Genomic DNA, 23017 nt, shown 5'->3' on the forward strand with positions numbered 1-23017 from the left:
CAGTGAGTGTGTTCGTGTACAGCTTTCGCCACTGTCCACGTACAGTATCCTTCCTTTTCAGTGAATCACATGTGGAACAGTTTGGCAGATTGGGGGTGTTCAAGTCCAGGTTCAACACAGGGGTGGACACGGTCTCCAACCCTGGTCCTGGAGAACTACAATTGATTATGCAGTTAACTCACCTCACCTGGTTATCCGGATCTTAACAGGGTGCTAATTGTAAGGTGAAGAAAGGACCAGTGGTTCTCCAGGACCAGGGATGGAGACCTCTGCTCTAGACTGTAGTAGATAAATAATGGGCCCACATTGCAAGAACAGACTCGTCTTTCCTTCTTCTGCATTCTTATTTCAGAAGTGTATAGAAGTGCGCTCCAAACTCACAAATCTACAATGCGCAGGACAATTGATCTGTCTCATTCCCCCATTCATACACACACTCACACACCAACAGCGATTGGCTGCCATGCAAGGCACCAACCAACTCGTCAGGAGCATTTAGGGGTTAGATGTCTAGCTCAGGGACACACCATGGGCGGGATTGAACCGGCAACTCTCCGACTGTGAGACGCCTACTCTTACCGCCTGCTGCCCCCAATAACTATGTCCGATGCAAGCGACTGTGGACAGGACCGATTTAAGCCAGCGCTCAGTGAGTAAATTTAGCAGAGCGTTTGAGGAACATCAAGGCGTTTTCGCTCCAGCGAAAAGCAGCAAAACCCGACCGCAGCGCAGTACCTAAAGTGCGTTCGACCGGGGCTGGATAGCTTTCGCCGCATTTATCCGGTCACCGGAACGAGAGCTGCAGGAGTCAGACAGAGGGACAGGCTCCCCGTTGGAGTCGTCCACCTCCTCCATTACAGCGGCTGGTACACGGAGAGCAGCCGTACTCGCCGTACGATGCCCACCCCGTGCTCTCCCCTCCCCTCACGCCGCGTGCCGTCTGGCTGTGAAAAATACGCAGACCCGCTGTGCACTCCTCTCCTCTTCCCCCGGCGTCATCGGCTGGGGAATACTCCGCGGGGGCTGGGCCGTCGCTATCAGCGGGTCAGGCTCGCTCGCGCTTTAATCCGCCAATTACGCCCCGTCAGGGCTGCCGTAACTCACTTAACCCGCAAATCAAAAGCCCGCGCTTGCGTTTGTTTACTTATCCCGTCTCTGAAACCACCACGCCTCCTACTTCAGATTACGTGACTGCTCTGGTCCTTTCCTCCCCTGGCTCGAAGGCCTACTGTTTCCATGGCAATGAGATTAAAGAAACACTGTTGACATTTTGCTTATTCATGTTTTCGAACCTTACAGTTGGTTGCGAAGCGTTCTGCATTACAGTATGTATTTCTTGCTATGAGATGTGGCCACCAGTATTTTCAAAAGCACCCATTGCGCAAAAGTGCTCTCTTCTGAAAACAAGGAAATGTTTTCATTTTGAATTCTAAATGGTATTAAAAATCATCTCAGCTGTAATGCCACAAAGCTCAATTTTTTAAGTAGCCCTAACCATAAAAAAAGAGACTGGAAGCATCTTTAACTGATTTTGTTAAATTAATATAAATACGAATATCATTGCAGCCACAAGGCAAATATATCCATTCATGTACCCTATAATACCCTGTATTATATTATATTATTGCTTTAGAATACTCCTTTCCATTGTCCTACATCTGATGCCACCTTGCTGTAGGGGTATACACTACTTTAATATTGGATGTAACTACTGTAATTACGATTAAGTCTAGGTGTATGTCATGTAAAATATCGGTCACTGAACACTCACAGCAAAGTTCACAGAAAACTGAAAAAAGGGGCAGCAATTCAAGGAGTGAATTGTATATGTAAATAAATGTATTAAATTAATGAATAGATATCATGTGCAGCAGTGGGACACAGATAACACACAAATAACGTGTGCTACTGTAGCAACAGTGACAACTGCTTCAGTAAAAGAAATCAACAGGCAGTTGTTGTTAGGAATAAATACATTCAGTCCAAACAGGGCAGAGGTATAGAAATCTAAAATCCAAGAATACAGAATCCGAATAACCAGGCAGCGGTCCAAAATCAGAAATCCAAAAACAGAACAGAATGCACACAGGTACGGAAAACTGGAAAATGGAGGTTAGAACAGGTGTAAAACACCTTACACAAAGGAAACAGAACTGACAAACTAGAAGCCAAAGAACAAAATATACCAACAAATTAACTAAATGATAAACAGATGTGGGTGCTGGGGAACAGATGACGAAAGACAACAAGAAACAGCTGGAAGACAGGAAGGAAATGCATATGGAGTGGGGGGCGGAGACATGAAATGGGGAGAGAGGTAAAACAAGGACCGGAGTGAAAGCAGAGAATAGGAAATATAGGAAAAGGGGCACGGACGTGACAGAGGCACAAGGGTCCACTGGCTGAGAATAACTTTAAACAAACAAGTAAATCTTTGGCTTACACTATCTCTCAAAATATTTTTCCTTGACACTACGATCAGCAGAACATTAATCTTTTACCATATTCTTCATAGTCACGGACCGCTGGCCCTGTTCCTCCCCTGGTTCACGCCACACGTTAACACATCCTGGAGCTACAGATACATAACCATGCCTCTCTAAACGGTTTTCTATTTTCCCCTCATTTGACCTTCCTAACTGTATCAACTGTCCAACCCACCTGATTCTACCAATTAGCAGCTTGATGAGTTCTCTTGCTGTTGAATGAGGTGCTCTGTGTTACGGTTGGAGTGAAATCTGCAGGAACAGGGTTGGTGGCCCCTGCTGTAAAGCATCTTTGTGATCTTCTATAAAAAGTGCTATAAAAATGTAATTAAATTGAATATTCAGGCATAAAATTTACTTCCCTATTGCTTTTAACCTTCAGAGACCTTGGCATGTTTTGGCCGATTTAGTTTTAACTCATAACTTTAGTCTGCCTTTACCTTCACTATGAATCTATGGTTAATTTCAATAAAGTGAAATTCTTGTATTTTATAACACAGAACCAACACATAATATGTTCCAAGGTTTTTTATTCATATTTTTCTTCTAGGCATGATAAAAAAATCACACATCACAGAGCACATTACATTTCTATATAATTATAAGCAGACCCAAATTGGAAAACAAAACTGTGCCAAGAATTAAACTATATACAGCTAACAAACAAACTATAGACAACTACCTTAACTATACAAAAATATAAAGTATTTATTAGACTTATTTTTTAGACTTCTACTGCTGTAGCCTATCTACTTGGAGTTATGATGTGTTGTGTGTTCAGAGATGCTCTTCTGCATACCACTATTGTAATGTGTGGTTGTTTGTGTTACTGTCACCTTCCTGTCAGCTTTGACCAGTCTGGCCATTCTCCTCAGACATCTCTCATTTACAAGGCATTTCTGTCTGCAGAACTGCTGCTCACTGGATTTTTGTTTTTGTTTTTTCCACCATTCTTTTCAAACTCTAGAGACTACTGTGCTTGAAAATCCCAGGAGATCAGTCGTTTCTGGGATACTCAAACCACCCTGTCTGCCACCAACAATCATTCCATGGTCAAAGTCACTGAGATCAAATCTCCATCCTGATGGTTGATGTCGACATTATCTGAAGCTCCTGAACCGTATCTGCATGATTGTATAAATTGCACTGCTGCCACACAATTGGCTGATTAAATAATCACATTAATACGTAGGTGTAATAAAGTCAAAATGTTCCTCATAAAGTGCTCAGTGAGTGCATACTACTAAAAGGACCCTCTCTCCTCAAACTCCTTTCTTGACAGAGCCAAAGTGGGAGAATCTTTGTAGCTGAACTGTCCACATTCTCAATAGTGTATCTCCAGCTCTGATTGGTTTAGAACTGTGAATAGAGTGTCTACGGAAGGTTATGATTTTCTCAAAGAAACTCTCGGATTGGAAACTTCACGATGTTTCACTGACGTTGTCAGTGAAGACCGAAGCAGTGATAGATATTTCCGTATTTTTGGTATTATTGTAAACAATTTATTTATTTAAAAAATTGTGGGAGGTAATCATTGGCTTGGCGAGAATCATAGCTTTTAAATGCATATTGCGGGTGGAAAATGTGTGAAGAAACAATGGTGTTGTTAACGCTTCATTGGGAGAAGTGTTACATTGTCTGCCACTGTCCAGCTAGGTCTCAGATGGGTACTTAAATCAACCTAAAATATGTCAATCCTGGCATATGTATCATTATTGTTAGTTCTTTCAGGGAGCATTACAGGAGCCTGTTGAGACGCTAGCAACCTCAACTCCATCCATACTGAGTGGTAAATGCATGAGTGATGGATGGCTGCTTTTATGGTACATGTGAACGATTGCTGAATCAGCTAAGGCGCGAATCAGCTGCAGTAAAGTTTTAAGACTCAGGACTCAAGACATGCTACATTGAGTTTTGCTATGAACCCGAGAACATTTGGAAAAACCCCTGCAGGTGTATGGGGAAACACTGAAGAGCATTCATTTTGGCCCTTCACACAACGTTGTTGGAAACCGAGCATACTCAAATAGCATTACAGAAATAACATGTGGCCGTTTTTATTTCTTTAAAGTTTGTTTTGATACAATACTGTATATTGTACATTGCAAGGCCTGAGTCTTTGATGGAGCGCATGTTGTCACCGACAATGTTGCAGTAATGGGGGAAGGAGTGCTCAGCATCAACACTTCTGCCAGGGGCTGTCAAACATGACAGGGACAGGAGTCTTGATTTCCAATATCTGTCTGCTTTGTCGCACTTTGTTTCTCCCAGAATTCGGCAATATAGTTAAAATGCTTAGGCCTATACAAATCATACTGGAGGCTTCGTTGACAGTTACTATCTAAAACTGCCAAAGAAATCACCAAAAGCACTAAGGCAAACAGGGGTAATTGCAGAAATGGCAAAAAATTCAGGGAAAGTCATGGAACTGTCAAAAAAATCACGGAATCCATGACACGACCGCTAGTTCCGTGACAAGGAGCCAGCCATAATTATGATTAATATGGTTCCTTTCTACATCACGTTGATTAAAACAGTTTACTCTGCAGTTACACTGTACAGTTTATTAATAAGGCTCAAGAAACCTCTTGGAAGTAGAGACTGTGATTAATCAGTGAGTTCTAACAAATTATACACCAGATTATTATTTGACCTGGAGGAAAGTTCACGGGTCAGGGTGAGGAGTAAGCCACATTTCAGGCATGCATCACAAATAAAACAGCTTGTTCTATGGAGTAAAGTTGTTTTACATGTGGGCAGAAGGAGATGATGGAATCTTTTGTAAAACATGAATCGCCTCTCACAGCTTTCTGAGAGGCTATGAACTAGGCCCTACTACAAGCAACGTACCAATCAGTTCGCCTCAAGCCTTGTGTGACCTCTGCTCTCACAAACCAACAGCAAAATAATTTAAGTGGTGGGCGCTGAACACCACACTCGCCTCGCTCACCCATCATTACAGCATCTTACGTCAAAGATACCAAGCGTGTACTACCACTGCTTCTCAATGCTCCATCGTTAAAGCACATCACGGTCACGAGCATCTCGCAGTGGACACCGGTGAAGCAGCTGCATGCAGTATTTATCAAGCACTTGTTCTCCCTTTTCTGAAGGCTGAATCTCGCATTCACAACAAACAACAGCAACGGGGTAAAAGGACAATGCCTTCCGGACAGCTGCTACGTACACTCTTTAAACGAAGCGTTTCATGAACGGTACGCTCGCACGTCACAATAGTGAGCAGCTAATGAAGGGACAGGGCTATCAGCAGGATGAAACAACATGGAGAGATATCATTATATGCTGGTTTTCTCCTGCTTTCTTTGCAGGACTCATTATTTTACAGACATCCAGAGGCACGTGGCCATTATCCTAAGATAACGATCTCGTTACTTGCTGTTGTTTTGCAGTGTTCCACACAAGGGAGCGGGGCATGACGTGCTCAGAGTTATGGAGTTATATTTAGTAGCTCCCGAGCAGAGCTCATGAACGTGTGAACCGACATTCTCAACGGCGAACGTCACAATAGCGGTGATATTCAGTTTCTTCTCGAAACCTTGGTAACCTATTAGCAACGTGTTAAGAAAAACTGATGCGGTGCTTTTGAAGATTCTTTCTGGTTTGGTTGTTTCATTCTGAGCATGTAATAATAATCGCCATGCATTGAGAAAAGCACAGAATAAAAATGTATTGACATATCGAGTTGACCCAAGAGACTATATAATGAAGTCTGATGCATGCAGTTAAATGCAGAACTATTGGGACAGTGACACAATTTACAGTGCAGTCCGTTTCTGTGTTTTGGTGCTAAATTATTGGCAAGCTTGAGGGAAAATATAGAAATATTTTGGATATATATATTTCATGAGTGAATATAAGGAAATCAATGTTCTTGAAAGGTTCTGCAAGGAGGAAAGGTTCAAGATAACTCCAAACCGTATCAAACATTAGGCTACTGGCAAAGGCTCAGTGCCATTATCCTTGCCAGGGAAGGATGTATTAACCACAGGGGTGCCAATTGTAAAAAGTTTTGTTTTGGAAATAAATGTAGGCTATAATAAAAAATAAAAAAATAAAGGTTTGGCAGATTTCAGTGAATCATTAATATCAGTAATGATGTAATTCTTTTTCTTAAATCAGGGGTGGGTGGGGGGGGGGCAACCATTCTTGTGTGGACTAGCTTGGTATAAATGATGTGTTTAAGAAGCACTGACATATGACAGTGGGCATTACCCAATATGACTCAGACAACAATCCATTTGAGAAACCACATGGCCCAAGTAAAGTAATTGTATGGACTACAGTCTGTTGCTTACTGTTATGCATACACAGTACACAAAAAGGCCTTTCAACTTTTCTCCAAGACGAGTTCAACCATTGTTATTATGGATGGTCTTTACTATCACGCAGAAAGCACTGAGCTAGCTAATCTCAGAGTACATCAACAACCCTTTTTTAATGAACTTAAAAGTAGATATCATTACAGTAATATGCATTTGGCTTTCATAAATCTGAGCACATTACGGGAGAGATCCCTCGTGAGATTTGAGTTCTGGGCCGGTGTCACCAGAGTAGAGTTTTTTAGAGCATTGTTTCCCAAGCCCTTGATAAGCTGCATCAGATGTGCTTGAGGTGGAAAACATCAAATACCTGGACCGTCCGGGGGTATTCGAGGAGAGGTTTGGGAAGCGCAGTTCTAGAGAATGGCTTTGTCTGCCCTTTCCATGCGAGACACGCCAGCCGAACGGTGTTCCGCGCCCGTGATGTCAAGGAGCCACGCTGCATGAGAGGACTTCTCTGCGCTGTTTCCCATGGCAGGAGTGCTCCAGCCTGGCAGGGCTACAGATTTCATTACCGAGAGAGGGGTGCGCCGCGTGTCAGCAGACTCCCTCTGCTGGTTTTTATTTTCACTTCCAGACTTGAGATAAGAAGCGACAGGCCAGTCAGGCACACGTGTCACCGCATCCCCCATCACACTGCTCGGGTAGCTGTGCTCGGGGCTGCCGGCCTGGCCCCACATTAAACTGGGGTCTCCGCCGAAAGGGAGCTGTCCAAACGGGAGACACAACACACAGTCCTACTGCTCTGAATGCAAAATCATCTTAAAGAGCAATCAAGACAACACACAGTCCTACTGCTCTGAAAGCAAAATCATCTTGAAGAGCAATCAAACGGAGTCGAAAGTGACCGGAACAGACAGAAGTTCAGTCCAGACTGCTATTGTCACTGCAAGGCAAATATAGATGCTCGTGCTTCTCTGCTATCCTATAATGTAATGCGGTGCTGATTTTAATGCTGAGTTGGTAAAAAAAAAAATACCACCTACACTGTGGATTTTAACAGTTTTTGTCATTCATATTAGCAAAATAATTTTTCAGGTCCTGCAGCATTTTGGATTATGAAACTATCAAGTTATTGCACTGTATATGACATGTTTTACATAAATGTTGATACTTTTCTTCTTTTTTTTTTTTCACATCATTGCTGTACAATTTGCTGAGTTGAAGGGCTCAATTACCTCAGCGCGCTTTTAAAAACGCAAACGGCACTAATGTAACGACTCTCTTTTTCCCCTTCAGGTGCAAAGTTTCAAGTCATTCCCCGTCAGACCATGAGAAAGGTGAGCTCAATACCGCCTCCCTCGCGGTTGCCCGTTAAGTCCGCTTGGAAGACCGGCGGAGTCTGTCTCACTGTCGCCGTGACGATGTGCAATAAAGAGCTCCATCAGCTGGAGCGAGTCCAGTCGCCTCCTCAGTACTTTCACACTGCGTGTTACACATCCGCTCCGCCCTCGGGGGGAGTACCCAGCATGCACAGGGACTCATTTCCATGGTTAGCACGCTTCCAGAACTTTCCTTTCCTCCTGACCTTTGTTTGCTCTCATCTCTGCTGCGATAATCAATAGAGATGAAAGAGGTACATTACTTTTAATCCTCGCCGTGGGCGTCTGATCCACCCAACCGGCCTCTCTCTCTCTTCCTTACACGCTGTGGCCAGAGACAGAGGTTCATTTCCGCAAAGAAACCCCTACGGGACAGGAACTCGCTTCGCATGCCAATACGTTAAATATCAGAGGAGCCGTATTTGGCGAATTGCATCATTAATATCACGGTGAATGCCCACCTGTTCTTCAATGCATGTATGATCTACTATTTCATATCACGCTAAGGCTAATTAATTGAAATGTGAATTGAAGAGACATAAGGCAACTTCATGTGGTAATATGCCCTTCAGCATTTTCATGTAAAATGTCTTTAAATGCTTATTAGTTGTTTAACGGAATCACATGAGAAGGGTGGCACTTCAAAGGGAATTGTTTTACCAAGGGCAGACAAAAATGGTGAAATGGCTCCCTCCAGTGGTCCTGAATATCAGAAAAAATTTAGCTTGGTTCAGCATGGGGCTCTTCCAACCAATACAGTACAAAATACTCTGTGAAATATTCTGTGGTATTTAGAACAATGCATCATACTTTGGATCAAATTTTACAAGAATCAGTTTAATAAATGCTTAAGGATATTGTAAGAGAAATGTCCAAGTAATTGCATCTGTGTGTGTATGTAGCAGTCTCTGATATGGTAGATATATACATTTTGGTTTCTCCATACACTGAGGGTGGATTGTCTTCCCTTGTGCTTCAGGACTTGTGTGCGCGTGACCCGGAGGGAGTGAGGGTTCCCGCAGGCCCAGCTGAGAGGCTCCAGGGAGAGGTCCTGTCCAGCCCCATCCCGCCCATGCAGTTCCCTGCCTTCGACTGGCCGCCCCAGCGCCCCACCCCCGGCTCCCGGGAGCTGGACCTCCTGAGCCCAGCCCAGGTCACCAAGCGCCACCGAAAACTACTGCTGAAGAACCCGTCCGTCGTGCGGCTCCCTGTCAACTCCTCCTCGTCCTCCGCCTCCTCCTCCGCCCCGGACCGACGGTGGCGTCTCTCTCGGCTCCAGGAGGCCCGCAAGCGGCTGGTGGCGGAGGTGTGCGCCAAGTACAAGAGCAACATCAAGCGCGCGGTCACGCCCCACCACGTGTCGCGCATCTTCGTGGAGGACCGGCACAAGCTGCTGTACTGCGAGGTGCCCAAGGTGGGCTGCTCCAACTGGAAGAGGGTCCTGATGGTTCTGGGGGGCTCGGCCGCCTCCACCGGGGAGATCAAGCACGACGCGGCCCACTACGGCAACCACCTCAAGCGTCTGGACGCCTTCGACCGGCAGGGCATCGCCCAGCGGCTGCAGACCTACACCAAAGTGCTCTTCGTGCGCGAGCCCCTGGAAAGGCTGGTGTCCGCCTTCCGGGACAAGTTCGAGAACCCCAACTCCTACTACCACCCGGTGTTCGGGAAGCCCATCATCTCCAAGTACCGGGCCAACGCCTCGCAGGCGGCCCTCAGGACAGGCACGGGCGTGACCTTCAAGGAGTTCATGCAGTACCTGCTGGACGTGCACCGGCCCGTGGGCATGGACATCCACTGGGAGCACGTCAACCAGCTGTGCAGCCCCTGCCTGCTGGACTACGACTTCATCGGGAAGTTCGAGACCATGGAGGAGGAGGCCAACTTCCTCCTGAGGAGGACCGGAGCCCCCGGGAACCTCACCTTCCCCAGCTTCAAGGACCGGCACCCCCAGGCCGAACGCACCTCCGCCCACATCACCCAGCGGTACTTTGCACAGCTCAGCGCCTCCGAGAGGCAGCGGGCCTACGACTTCTACTACATGGACTATCTGATGTTTAACTACTCCAAGCCTTTTAAAGATCTGTACTGAGCCCTGTACTGTGCGGGGCTGTGCTTAAGGACCATGTGCTTGGTCTGGTTAAACTCCTCCTTCCCTTTTTGAAGGTTAAATGAAGTTGCCTGAAGGACAAAACAAGCAATACTTACTTCAGTAAAATCGCCTGCCCGGCCGCCGTAGCCGATTCTACACGTCAATCCCAGGCGTTATATTGATGATACTACAACAAAAGCTTTCCATTTATAAATAAAATGATCTCTTTGAAAAGTCTCTCTCAACATTGCTCAGCATCACTAAAATGTGAGACCTTTGAATTACAAGGTTCTGACATTTTTGACAAAGGTTTGTGACATAAATACATTGTTTATAGAGCACTGTTTTAGCCCGTTCACTTTGGTGTCTTTGAAGCCCAATATTTCAAAGCCACTCAGTACGCAGATAGAACCTTTCCAACAGCACAAATTAATAAATTAATACATTTCAGGAGACACAACTTGGTTTAGACACTGAACCTGAACCTTTCCAAATGCACAGTGTAGAGTGTGATTAGCAGAGCCCATAGTAGTATAACAGTATTCCCTCAATGAAATATAAAATATGGTGCAGCACCAGGCAGGCTGGTCCCTGTACACCCTTAGAGATCCCACCCACAATGCTCCCATGAACCACTGTACTGCTGTTCTAACACCAAACCAGTGTTTCTTCCTTTTTTGGGGAGGGGGGGGATCCTACTTAAAAATGTAACATACTTTCAGATGAATATATATTTTTATATGACTTTGTAATAATGAGCTGCAGCATAATCAAAGTTTTTTTTTTTCCCCTGTGGAGTGCTTTCGATTTACTGAAATAACATATTGTTCTATCAGTATCATTATTACGGTGCATGTATAAGCGCCTGGGCCTTTCTTGGCCTTCCTGGGGATTCATCGATCAGGAGACATCCAAAAAAGAGCTACTGTACATTTACCTGAAGTGCTGGTTTACACTAAGAAACGGATTAAACCCTGGGCAATGCTTAGCACTTTAGCTTAGCACGATGCTTAGCACGATGCTTAGCACGATTAGCCGAGCAGCGCATTGAGAGAGGGAGAGCCGGATGTCAGTGAAACCCCTGAAAAAGCTCCCATTATCACTGAAGTGGACCGAAAGCATGGACTGAGGTGCAGTACCTCCTTCTCTGGTTGAGCTACAGTATGTGTGGAAGATTTAGCAGAACTGACTCGCCCCATTGTAACTTCTGCTATTGATGACACATAATATGCAAGATTAGATCTAAGAGCAGTCTCCTGAAAAAAGTAAGATGAAAAAAGCACATGAAGTCCAAGGTGGGCCACAGGCAAGAAGGGTGGAGAGCAGTCAGTAAGTCCTGGGGCTCATTCCAATAGCTTATTTTTATCCTCCTATTTTCCTCCTGACCTGGAAATCGATTGAGGGCCACCATCTTTATGGACATTCCTACCCATTAAGTGTTCCTTCTAGTTGCTAGAAGTAGAAGTTTGGAACGCCTAATCTTGCCTTTGAGCCAGGAAACATGAGCACATCCTAAACGATCAACTTGTGGATCCACATTTTCTCGATTTCACCCTCTTATTTTCACAATTTACCCTTCACTTATTTTTCTAGCCTCTATTTCTAGCCTTCTGGGATTTGGAAAAGGAGCAAGGAAAAGAAAAAAGCTGTGAGAAATGTAATCCTTATTGCCCTTTGCAAGTCAAACTTATGAGTACGGTAGTAGGATTAGTGGGTCTGATATGGACATGCCTGATAGGTTAGGTGAAGCTGATAAGGTAGGTTATGAGACACATGAGGAAACTATATTGAAGATTATACTATACAAAATACTCCCCACTAGCTTCATTATCTGCAAGCATTAAATATAGCTGTTAACATATGTTAAAAAGTCATTCAACACGTGGACATATGTTGGGCTACATTTTTAAAAGGGGCAATATCATAATAAAGGTTTTGTCTCATTAAGCAGGTTCATGGGTTCATAAAGTTTGGGAACCCCTGAGATAGAAGAAGGTGGTTTGGTCTCATTGACTGTCAAAACAGACAGGAGACAAAAACAATGGCTGCACACTTAGATTCACCGAATATTTTATTTCACCAATGATAAATGATATAAACAATCCAAAAAAATATATTGCTCTACTTTAAATATATTTTTTGAAAGCAGAATTACCTTTATCCTCTACTACGAAAGAAAAAAATCATATAGATTATGTTTATATGACGTGTCAGCTTTGCAGCTCCAAAATAATCGATCTGTTGTTCTGAAGGTCTTAAATGTTCTGAATATGTGTTTGTAGTTGCTATGGCTAAATGAATAAAAGGTGAACGTGACAGTCATCCTGAAAATGAAGCACATGCTATTTTCCTCCGTCCCCTGAGGTTTCCGGATAATATATGGACATATGGGTATCATACTGATATATTCAAATGTATGCTGTAACAAGTGAATGTATAATTGTTTTTCTCGTCTGTGCACAAGTGTACATGAACATGAACTCAAACCCTTTGCCTTATTATACACTGCCACTTAACCAGTGTATTTCAGGAAGATGTTCATCAGGAGGGCAGCTTTGCTTCTGCCAAGTGCTTATGAATAAATGTTTTCAACCGTCTTTAGCCTTTTGTCCTTCTTTGGTCATGTTTGGTGCATAGAAAAAAAACTACCATCCCTGTAATGCATTCCGGATAAGCCACTCAGCCACATTAAAAAAAACTAGGAAGGTAAGAGAAAGTAGACTTTGGAAAATGCAATAACTTTCCAGAAATACAATAATGTTAAAGAAATGCAGTGCTTGCACAATATAAAACGACCTTATAACAGCACTCTTACGTACACTGTCCTGTAGTTTTAGAACATCCACTGGTATCTTGTTCAAAAACATATTGAGGAACTTGCCACCATTCTTCTGCAGACTTGCTTCAGGCTCTACAGGTAATCCCAGACATCATTGATCACGTTTTTTTTTTTTGTTTTTTTTTTTCACGTTCAATTACTTAATGTTATTTTATTTAAAAAAATGAAAAAAACATTTTTGGGAAAATCTATGTTTGGAAATCTCAAATTTGCTGTTTTCTACTGACACACTAATGCGAAAAACTAAAATAGAAACATCAAAGACAAAATGTATATTCAAAATATCTATGGTGCCTAAGACTTTTGCACAGGACTGTACAAATATATCATAAGTGTATCATAAGTGGTTAGCTTGTGTAATTCTTTACACAGTTAAATGTGAGCTATGGTCAAGGGAGACCCCAAGCCAAATGTTTCAAGCATATTTTGAAAGATGCCCAACTGATTTATTAATGATATATACGTATACTTATTTTACAGTGGAGCAGATAGCCCACCCTCGATTTGTACATTAATGAGGAGTGGACAGCCTTATTTTGCATTTTTGACTTTATTCAGACAGAGAGTAACCAATAGCGGAAAGGATCACAGCACAGAACAGGACCAATCCCCCAAACACATGGCGGCATTTTTAATTGGCATGATGGTCAGCTGCCCTATGGACTGCACAAAACATCTTGTTGAAAGGAACTTCATTTAAAGATTGTACAATTTGGCACACTGGAATCAATTGTAAAACTCTTTTAACAGTGCTACGCTTTTGGCCAGTCAATAACAGTCCATCAGATACTGGCTTTTTTCAAATGCACTGAGAGAAGAGCATTAGAGGGGAACACCTGGATTCAGTTGTTACATAAACCATTGACATAGTCATCCGGTGCAGGATGGAGATGTACAAACCTGTTGGAGCTGTTGGCATTCTGAAGGATAATAGGTGATCTGGTGCAGTGACATTACATTACATTTTATTTAGCAGACGTATCCAAGGCGACTTACAAAAGTGCATATCAAGGTCATATAACAAACAACCAAACATGCCGAACAAGCTACAACTCCTATCGGAAGGCCATGAACATGTGTCCAGTGCACAAGGTAGGATACCGCAGGTCAAACTACCATACCAAGACAACTACAACTTCAGGAACTATGGTACTGAGACAAATACAAAGTCAAAAGTCCTAGATTAAGGTATAAAATACAAGGGGTTGGAGAGTTAAGGTACAGCGTGAAGAGATGAGTCTTCAGACTGTGGTGGAAAATGGGCAGTGAGTGAGCAGTTCTTATGGGGATAGAGAGATCATTCAACCACTGGGGAGCTAGGGTGGAGAAGCTCTGCAGTCAGGACAAGCGAGAGCCATTTACTCAGCTGGCAGGACATCACAATACGTAATGACAACATGCAGCATGTGATGAGCCACACCTGCCCTGCCATAAATGAAAATGAAATACCTCCAGTAGTGTGGTCTGGCCACATTCTACCTTTAATAATATACTAAAATAATCACCAAATACAGCACAAAGAACAGCACCCTTTCTTAATAATTTGATGAGTGAAAAATTGTGTCACGTTTCATGCTTGTCACGTCATGTTTTATGTTTAGTTATTGTCTTAGTCATGTTATTGTCATGTCACGTATTATGTTAGTCTAGTCTCGCCATGTTTTTATGTTTTATTTCTTGTTACATTTCATTGCCATGTCATGTTTAGTTGTTACGATTTAATTGTTAGTCTTGTCATGTCACGTTATATAGTTTATTGTCATAATTTCACAAACTTGTTATGTCACGATTTATGTTGTTTCATGTTATGTTGTTCCGTTCATTGTTTAGCATACACTTTTTTTGTGTCTTTCTGCAAACCTTGCATTCATGCTTTTTCTCTCTCTCCCTTTCTGTCACTCACACTTGTTTCAATTTCCCTTGTCTTCTTACTAATCTACTTTAGATCAGGATTGGGTAATACTAACATTCTAACCATGTGTTCATGTTACTTTCTTGTGCATGTCATTTACTAATTTACTAACGCTAGGGCAGGATAGGTTTATTACTAACGATGACTAATTATCTTGTTAACTTGTCAATCCTCCACACCTGATTTCCATTCTCACGCTGCTCTCAAGATAATTGTCTGCACCTGTCTACATCTGCATATAAGCTCAGTTTCATGTCATGTCTTTGTGAAATTGTTGACTTCTGTTTTGTTGACCATTGCCTGCCTGTACCACAAACTTTGCCGGACTTTGGTCTTGACTCTTGCTCCATCATCGACCCCGTGCCTGCCTGCCTGCCTGCCGTCCATCTGCATTACTGCCCCGCTGACAGCTTTCCTGGTTACTGGACTTTTTGCATGGTTTACCGATGTTCAAGACTGCCCTCTCCCTCGGTCCTGTACTTTGGTTTTGGCTGGATTTCATGTGTATGAACTTTGCTTGTTTTTTTTTTACTACGCTCACTGGACATTCCCTGAATAAAGCCCTGACGGGGCTTTATTTCATCCCTTTTGTCTGAGTCGTGCATTTTGGGTCCAACCCCCCACGCACCAGTCTCAAATTGCCTGGTGCGGCTTCACCCTCCATATGCAGTACTCATACTCTGACACACATTTGTGCTTTTTGTGTTTGTGTTTCACCATAAACTGATCCATGCACACCACAAGCTTTATGCTGCCATGACTTGACCATCTGCCTTCTGCTTGTGTAAGCTAGCCTGTTGCCTTGTTGAGAGGTAGCAGCAGTTTTACTCAACTACTGCGGTGGTTTACAGTAACATACTGCCATCTAGTAGGCAGGCAAAATACTGCCATTTACTGTATATTTATTTGACTGCTCTGAAATGGCTGTTTTGTCCTGTGTTACCTATGTACATGTAAAATAAATTTAAAAAATTGAGAGCTGCCAATAAAGTCAACTCAAATTGCAAACAGCTGCCGAACTATGCAATGACTATCACTGATAAAATGTATTGCAAATAGTGAAAAAATGTTGAAAAAAAATATGAAAAATGAAGAAACAAATATTCCTCAGGAATAGCCTGCCAGAGGAGGTGACATTGGCAAAATCATACAGCAGAGAGAACTGTACTGGATCCACTGCATTGACAGCTACAGTAGGGGTGTGAATGTAGAATTTAACGAGGCTCATTTAATATTCTGAAGCCTCGTGTTCTGTTCAAAAGTCCAAAGCCAGGCAGAGATTAAAAAACAGGAAATCCAAAACAGAACCAAAAACAGAACCAATATCACAGGACAGGAAGAATCTGGTGCAGGATAAGACCAACTAGCAACAAGAACAGAAAAGGACAGGTTTAAATACAAAATTAACAAGCAAACAGGTGAAACAAATTTCAAGAGACAGGAAGGAAATACATACAAGGAGTGGAGGGCGGAGACACAGGTGAAAAAAATGAGCAGGCAGAACAGAATGGACTACAGAAAGAGAACAGGGATATAAGACACAAAATGCAAAGGAGATGTTAGGAAGAGGAGCAAGGAGTGAATACACAGAAAACACCACGGAAAAAAAGGCACGGACGGGACAGTGCTAAAGTTTTCTTTGTTGATGTACTGCTTCATCTTTGTTGTACCTGAGCATATTTGACTGATGTGCGGACACTCCCTTCACTGAATGGATTGTCTGTCGAGAAATGGCCAAGATCCCCTCACTCCAAAATGTTCACTAACCTCATGAAATACAATAGATGGCAATTCAGCACGGTTATCATCACAAAGGCAGGGTGCAGAAAGTAGCGGAAAGAGTGGTGTAAACACTTGTCACACATCAAAAATACATATGAAATGAAGTCTTGTTCTCTTGAGCAATGACATTAGCATGCAATTATCCCACTTTTGAGCATATAATACAGATCATTACTTGTGTTCCTTTCATACAGCCTTTTGGTGCTAATTTTTAACGAGGGTGTGGGTAATTCTGGAGGGCACTGACTCAAAGTCTTCTGTTATTCTAAGGGCCTATTTTCATTCATCTTAACAGCTCCTAACAGCCTATTTGCATTTCTTGTGACTTAAATTGTGACACTTAAATGCTGCTTTCCCTCAGTGCCAATTAAACAGCACACTGCAGAGACGCGTGGGTTCATTAGCTGTCACAGCGCAAATATCGCCGGCTCTTGGACACCCGGGGAGTAATATGACAGTATATCGGTTTTCTTCTCAAAGTCATGGGAGCTGTAACCACTGTAGACTATGTACCTGTCTGTACCCGTCTCACCATATTGTGTAAGCTTTTAAAGTGTTTCCATGGTCTTTTATGTGTAATTTGTGTGTATGTCATAATTCATTTTCCATCTCAGGCTTGCAGTTTAAAATTACCCTTTGGAATGTACTCAGGAAAGTTCTGCTTAGGTTCATACAGTATATGAATACAAACAAGCATTTTAGGATAATTATCACAGCATTCAAAGTGGGCGGTGTGGCACCCTAGGGTGCCATTACATCCCTCCAGGGGTGCCTCCAAATTGGGTTTCTTTTTGTTAAAATTTAAAAGGTATGATAAAACTGATAAGTCATACTGTGAATTCAAACTTCCATTCATAATGGAGCATTTGTGAGCGCCTACTGTCTGAACTTGGTCCTTAGCACGTTCAAGCTCTGTCATCACAGAATGATCTCCTCTCAGGACGTAAATATAGTGCGTTTGGTCAAATCCTACCAAAAAATATCACATTTTCTCTAGACTACCAACATCTGGTGGTTTGTGAATTACACCACAGAAAGTAAAATGAAATAATAAAACAGGAATTATTTTGGTGGCAATAAAAAGAAAGTTTTGTTTTCAAAAACTGAAAGAATTTTCAGTGTGATTCATAAAAAGGACTATCCATTTAATAAAGCCATTCGAGAATCATCTAATTTAGCTTACCTTGTAGATATCATCAAACAGAGATCAACGTCATCTGGGGCTTACTGGAATTAAACAAGAGGAGACCAGTGTTAAACTCAGGGAATATTTTACAGTGTATACAGGTAAAATACTATTAATGCATAATTATGGACATAATCAAAGATGCACAATAACACAACATAACCTGGAAATATTTTAGGTTGTCAAAATGAGTAATAAAATAGACATTGTCATTTACAGATTTATATATGGTGAATTATTTGAAAGTGCAACAATAAAATCCATCCATTTTAAGAATGACTTTGATCTCTTTACTCCTCTACATACAGTGGCTTCAGAAAGTATTCAGACCGCTTCACATTTTGTAGATTTAATTTAAAACGGGGGGGGGGGGGGGGGGGGGGTGGAATGTCATTTTTGCCCATCAATCTGCATTCAATAACCCATAACGACTATTTAAACATACAACACAAAGTGTGCAAAAAGTGAAGGGGTCTGAAGGGGTCTGAATACTTTCTGAAGCCACTCTACCTGTTCCCACCTGAAATGGCAATATTTCTACAGCCATTGAATTGGTAGATCTGCAAGCCCTGAAAGGCCAGCAGTGGAAATCTAAACAAGATTTAAAGTGGCATAATTCCTCAGTTCTCAGTTTTAAAAACATTTATTTTAGCCAAAGATAGTAATATGACACATCACATTTAGCAAATGTAGTGGGTATTCATTAAAGTTGAATACCCATATCATTCTCCCCTGTCCATTAAACAGTGTGTATTGCTCTGAGCTCTGTGTGCTAGTCCCTGTGAAGTTGCCTGGGTAAGGCGTCTCATATAATCAGTATAAGTACATAAGTATAATCATAAACATGTTGAATGACAAAGAGTTTGGTAAGCAGAAGTTGTATTTGACAAATGTAAAGCTATTTGCCTAATGTCCTTTAACATTACATTACTAACTGAAAATTGTATATATTCTACATTTACTCCAGCTAAAATAACAAAATACATTCATTCATTCATTCATTCATTCATTCATTCATTATCCTAACCCGCTTATCCTGAACAGGGTTGCAAGGGGACTGGAACCTATCCCAGCATACATTGGGCGAAAGGCAGGAATACACCCTGGACAGGTCGCCAGTCCATCGCAGGGCACACACACCATTCACTCACACACTCATACCTACGGGCAATTTAGACTCTCCAATCAGCCTAACCTGCATGTCTTTGGGCTGTGGGAGGAAACCGGAGTACCCGGAGGAAACCCACGCGAACACAGGGAGAACATGCAAACTCCACACAGAGAGGCCCCGGCCGACAGGGATTCGAACCCAGGACCTCCTTGCTGTGAGGCGGCAGTGCTACCCACTGCACCATCCATGCCGCCTACAAAATACATAATTACAATAATTGCATAATACACAATTATATCATTTCTATATTGCACGGCCAGAACATCCACAACAGCCCGCCGGCGCCCACACATACTGCGCACTACATGCATGTGCACACACACATTGTGCACACACACCTGCACCAGGCACACTGCTTACAGTACAAGAATAATATGTTCATCCTTGCAGGTGTTTTATCATGTTACTTTAATAAACACCAAAATAACACTAAAAATCTTCCTGCACAAAAAAGGATTCATGGGCATAAGCTTGTCGGAACCACTTTCACGTAGTACAATAAATTCTTCTAAAATCCTCCATGTGTTGTGTTTAACTGCTTCAGAGTAGTTAAAACGATCAAATCACCACACAACACTAAAAACATTTTAACATAATATTCCTTTAAGGGTGACTGAGGATGCTTTAATTATATTTCCGGACCCAACATGAGAATTTCTATTGTCTAAATGTGCATTATCACTGTGACAATGCTGCTGAAATACTCTCAAGCCATATTTTTTACTTCTGAACAGCATCATACACTGGCCAATGTCTACCACCCAAATTATCACCATTTCTTGGAAGTATACGATCATGCTCTGACAAAGGGCTACTAAACAAAATCACCGCACTACTTCAATTGCCATTAAAGTGAACAGTGACAGATTGTAAGAGCTTTTTTCCATTATGATATTAGTTCACGAGCAACTCATATGATATTATGATATTCCTTCTCTTAGCAACTGGCATGCACTTTCAGTGTACAGTTTAAAGATAGGTTGTTTATAGAGATGGATGTTATATGCAGCTGCCTACAGTACTCGTATGCCTGTTGAGACAGCACGTTCCCTGACAGCTCTTTCCATAAAATCCTTTCATTTACCAAAATTCTGCCTACGCTTTATCTGTTAAAAAATAACATTGCTGAAAGAGTTCCGTTTCAGTCAGTGTAAGTTCTACCTGTGTGTCAAGCCAACTGTCACAAGCCAACTGTTACAAAATATCCTAAGACTTTACTGCAGCTTTCCTATTCAGGTGTAAGACTGTAAAATAACCATAGGGTGGCAGCATTTGAGACATAAAAACAGAATCAGTTACTTCTAGTTACAATGAAAACTGTATTAAAACATGAATTTGGATGTCAGAATCTCCAGTACAACCATCTAAAATTTAATTTGTTGGCATTTAACATTTATTTATTTATTGTTATTTAACAGGACAAATTATTACCAGACATGATCTAACAGTTGAATGAAATGGCACTGTGTCTATATTATTCTGCATATGAGCTTGTGAATCTATTGTCTGTACTGTGTCATCAAAACTTTACACTCATTGCCAATCTACATAAGTTAGAATAATTAGATAATTTATATATTTTAATTTGGCAAATTAGGTTACCATTTAATCATTTCAGACTACAAACTGAGAAAGATACTCCTTTATTTATTTTGATTCATTTTGATCATTAATTTGATAGTAAATTTGGTTATATTCCCACTGCTGAAATCATATTTGAATCCTTAAATCATTGATCGGTAAATTAATTACGAGAAAGAGGTGGTCTCACATCTTCAGCTTGCTCTTAACAGCTACCAAACAGACACCAGACCTTAATTTTAAAGACATTTAAATTTTCATTTCAGATCCCAAATCATTAAGATCCTGAATATTTCAGCAATATTCAATAATTAAACATGAACATGCTTCTAAACTGTATCTGATATGTTTATATTGGAAAAAGTCTCTGCATATGCAGAAAATGAGCATGTAATATCACAAATCGTATCTGGGTACAGCACCTCCACGTTTTTTTAGGTTGTGAAAATATTATACTGTGACATTGTTGGGTCACAGACAAGCCCTGAAAATGTTTTCATGTATAATATTTTTTAATGTGATCTAGCTAGAAAAGCTACAAAAAAAAAAAATGTTTTGAACAAACTACAAAATTGTTAACACAGAAACTTACATATAGATATAATATTATCACTGTTCAACATTATAAAACGTTGTGATGTTGTGAAGAGATACAAAAACATTCTGTGACGCCGGTGTACTGAATTTGATTTGATTCCTGAAAAGGCAGAGAAAAGCGTGGTCTGAAATGCACGATGAAGCTGAGGGCCTGACTCTGCAGCAGAGCCTGCTGTGAGTGCATATCGCACCTGGAGCTAGGCTCTAATAGACCACCTGCTTCCACTGGAACATCGCACTGAGAGATCCACTGAACAAATGACTCCCCTGCTGGACTGAAGACCTGGCCAGGCAGTGGCACTTCAATAAGGGGGGGGATACACCACGGTGATATGGGGAAATCAACAGGGTGCCGGTTAACCCGCCTGTAGACTGGAAACCACTTAAAAACTGTCACTAGTCACAAAAGTGATCGGCAGAAAACTTTCAAGGCAGGGTGTAAGGTGTACAAGAAGTTCTCTACATACAGCAAATGCTCTTCTAAGCAAATAAATAATGTTATCTCTTAACCCTCCTATTATGTTTGGGGTCAATTTGAACCCATCTCTTAAAAACCAGTTAACCTTCTTTCATCTTGATAATGATTTTCTATTTTGGTTAGCTTAAATAGTAAACATGCAATAAACATAATGCTTTGTTTTCAAGTCTTGTACCAACATTGCATGCATTGTATGGGCTTATTTTTACCCTCTGTGACTGTATAAAATCTTAGAAAAAATACAACCGTTTTTATTTTTCAGATTTCTTTGTGGATGATTCTTTTCCATACAGGTGCCAAACTTTCACAACCTATACCTCAAGCTCGAAAATGAGATATTTCTCACAGATTTTTCATCGTTATGGATAAAAGGTTAGTCATTTTGGAAACATTAAGAAGGTGACACAAAGTGTCAAAATGTTTCTTTTGCAATAATTTTGCATTTATTTAAACTGTTGACCAAAATTGACCCCAAACATAAAAGCGGTCATGAACTCTCAACAAAAAAAAATAGGAGGGTTAAGAAGAACTACATTTAACAAAACAGGTGATCGGGGGTGGAGTAGAAAATAACAAGCCGTCTATTATTTGTGGAAAATATAAGTTTGAACACAGCCAAGCAACTTCCAATCCTCAACCCCAATACATTTGAAAGTAAACAGACAACACACAGGCACACAACCCCGCAAGTACACGGGTTTAAGATTTTAAGTGCTTCTCCGTGTGGCAGACTTCTTCATCCAGCACCCGTCTTTCAACAGCTAAACAAGTTGCCCTGGATCAGGGAGATGAGCACACCACGAATGGTTTACATTTGGCCCAAGACATCCATCTCCTCCGTCCGACCTCCTGAAGAGTGTGAGTGACAGACTTGGCCTTGACTGGCTGCTGAAGATTTGGAGGGGGTGGGGGGGTGATTGGGGAGAATCAGTGGCAGCACTTGATGGGGAGGCTCGCATTGAGAAGACAATAGGCAGCCCAGGCCTATAACTTATACTGACACGCCAGACGCCAACGTCCAATTACCCAACTGTGGGAAAGCCCTTTGGCAAAGCCTCCCCCCTCTCCGAGATGGATGACCCTTTTTCACGGGACTGAATTAATACTGGGAGTCAAGCGAATTGCTTTTGGAACAATGCCTTTCCTGAGGACATGACCAGACTCAAAGTTATTTGAATGGGCCTGTAGGGATGCCCTGGGTGCCTCAGCAAATTTTGGGAGCACCAGCTGA

At 41.8% G+C, this 23017-nt stretch overlaps 1 protein-coding gene across 1 annotated transcript; it reads left to right on the forward strand.

The window, feature by feature from the left end:
• Positions 1-897: 897 nt before the first annotated feature.
• Positions 898-10240, forward strand: LOC133131606 (carbohydrate sulfotransferase 8-like). The gene is made up of 2 exons (XM_061246978.1): positions 898-1044; positions 9128-10240. Exons 1-2 carry the CDS (start codon positions 898-900, stop codon positions 10238-10240), a joined length of 1260 nt encoding a protein of 419 aa, XP_061102962.1.
• The last annotated feature ends 12777 nt before the right edge of the window (positions 10241-23017 follow it).

This window comes from Conger conger, chromosome 6 (genome assembly GCF_963514075.1).
Source record: "Conger conger chromosome 6, fConCon1.1, whole genome shotgun sequence".
In the NCBI taxonomy this organism is placed as follows: domain Eukaryota; kingdom Metazoa; phylum Chordata; class Actinopteri; order Anguilliformes; family Congridae; genus Conger; species Conger conger.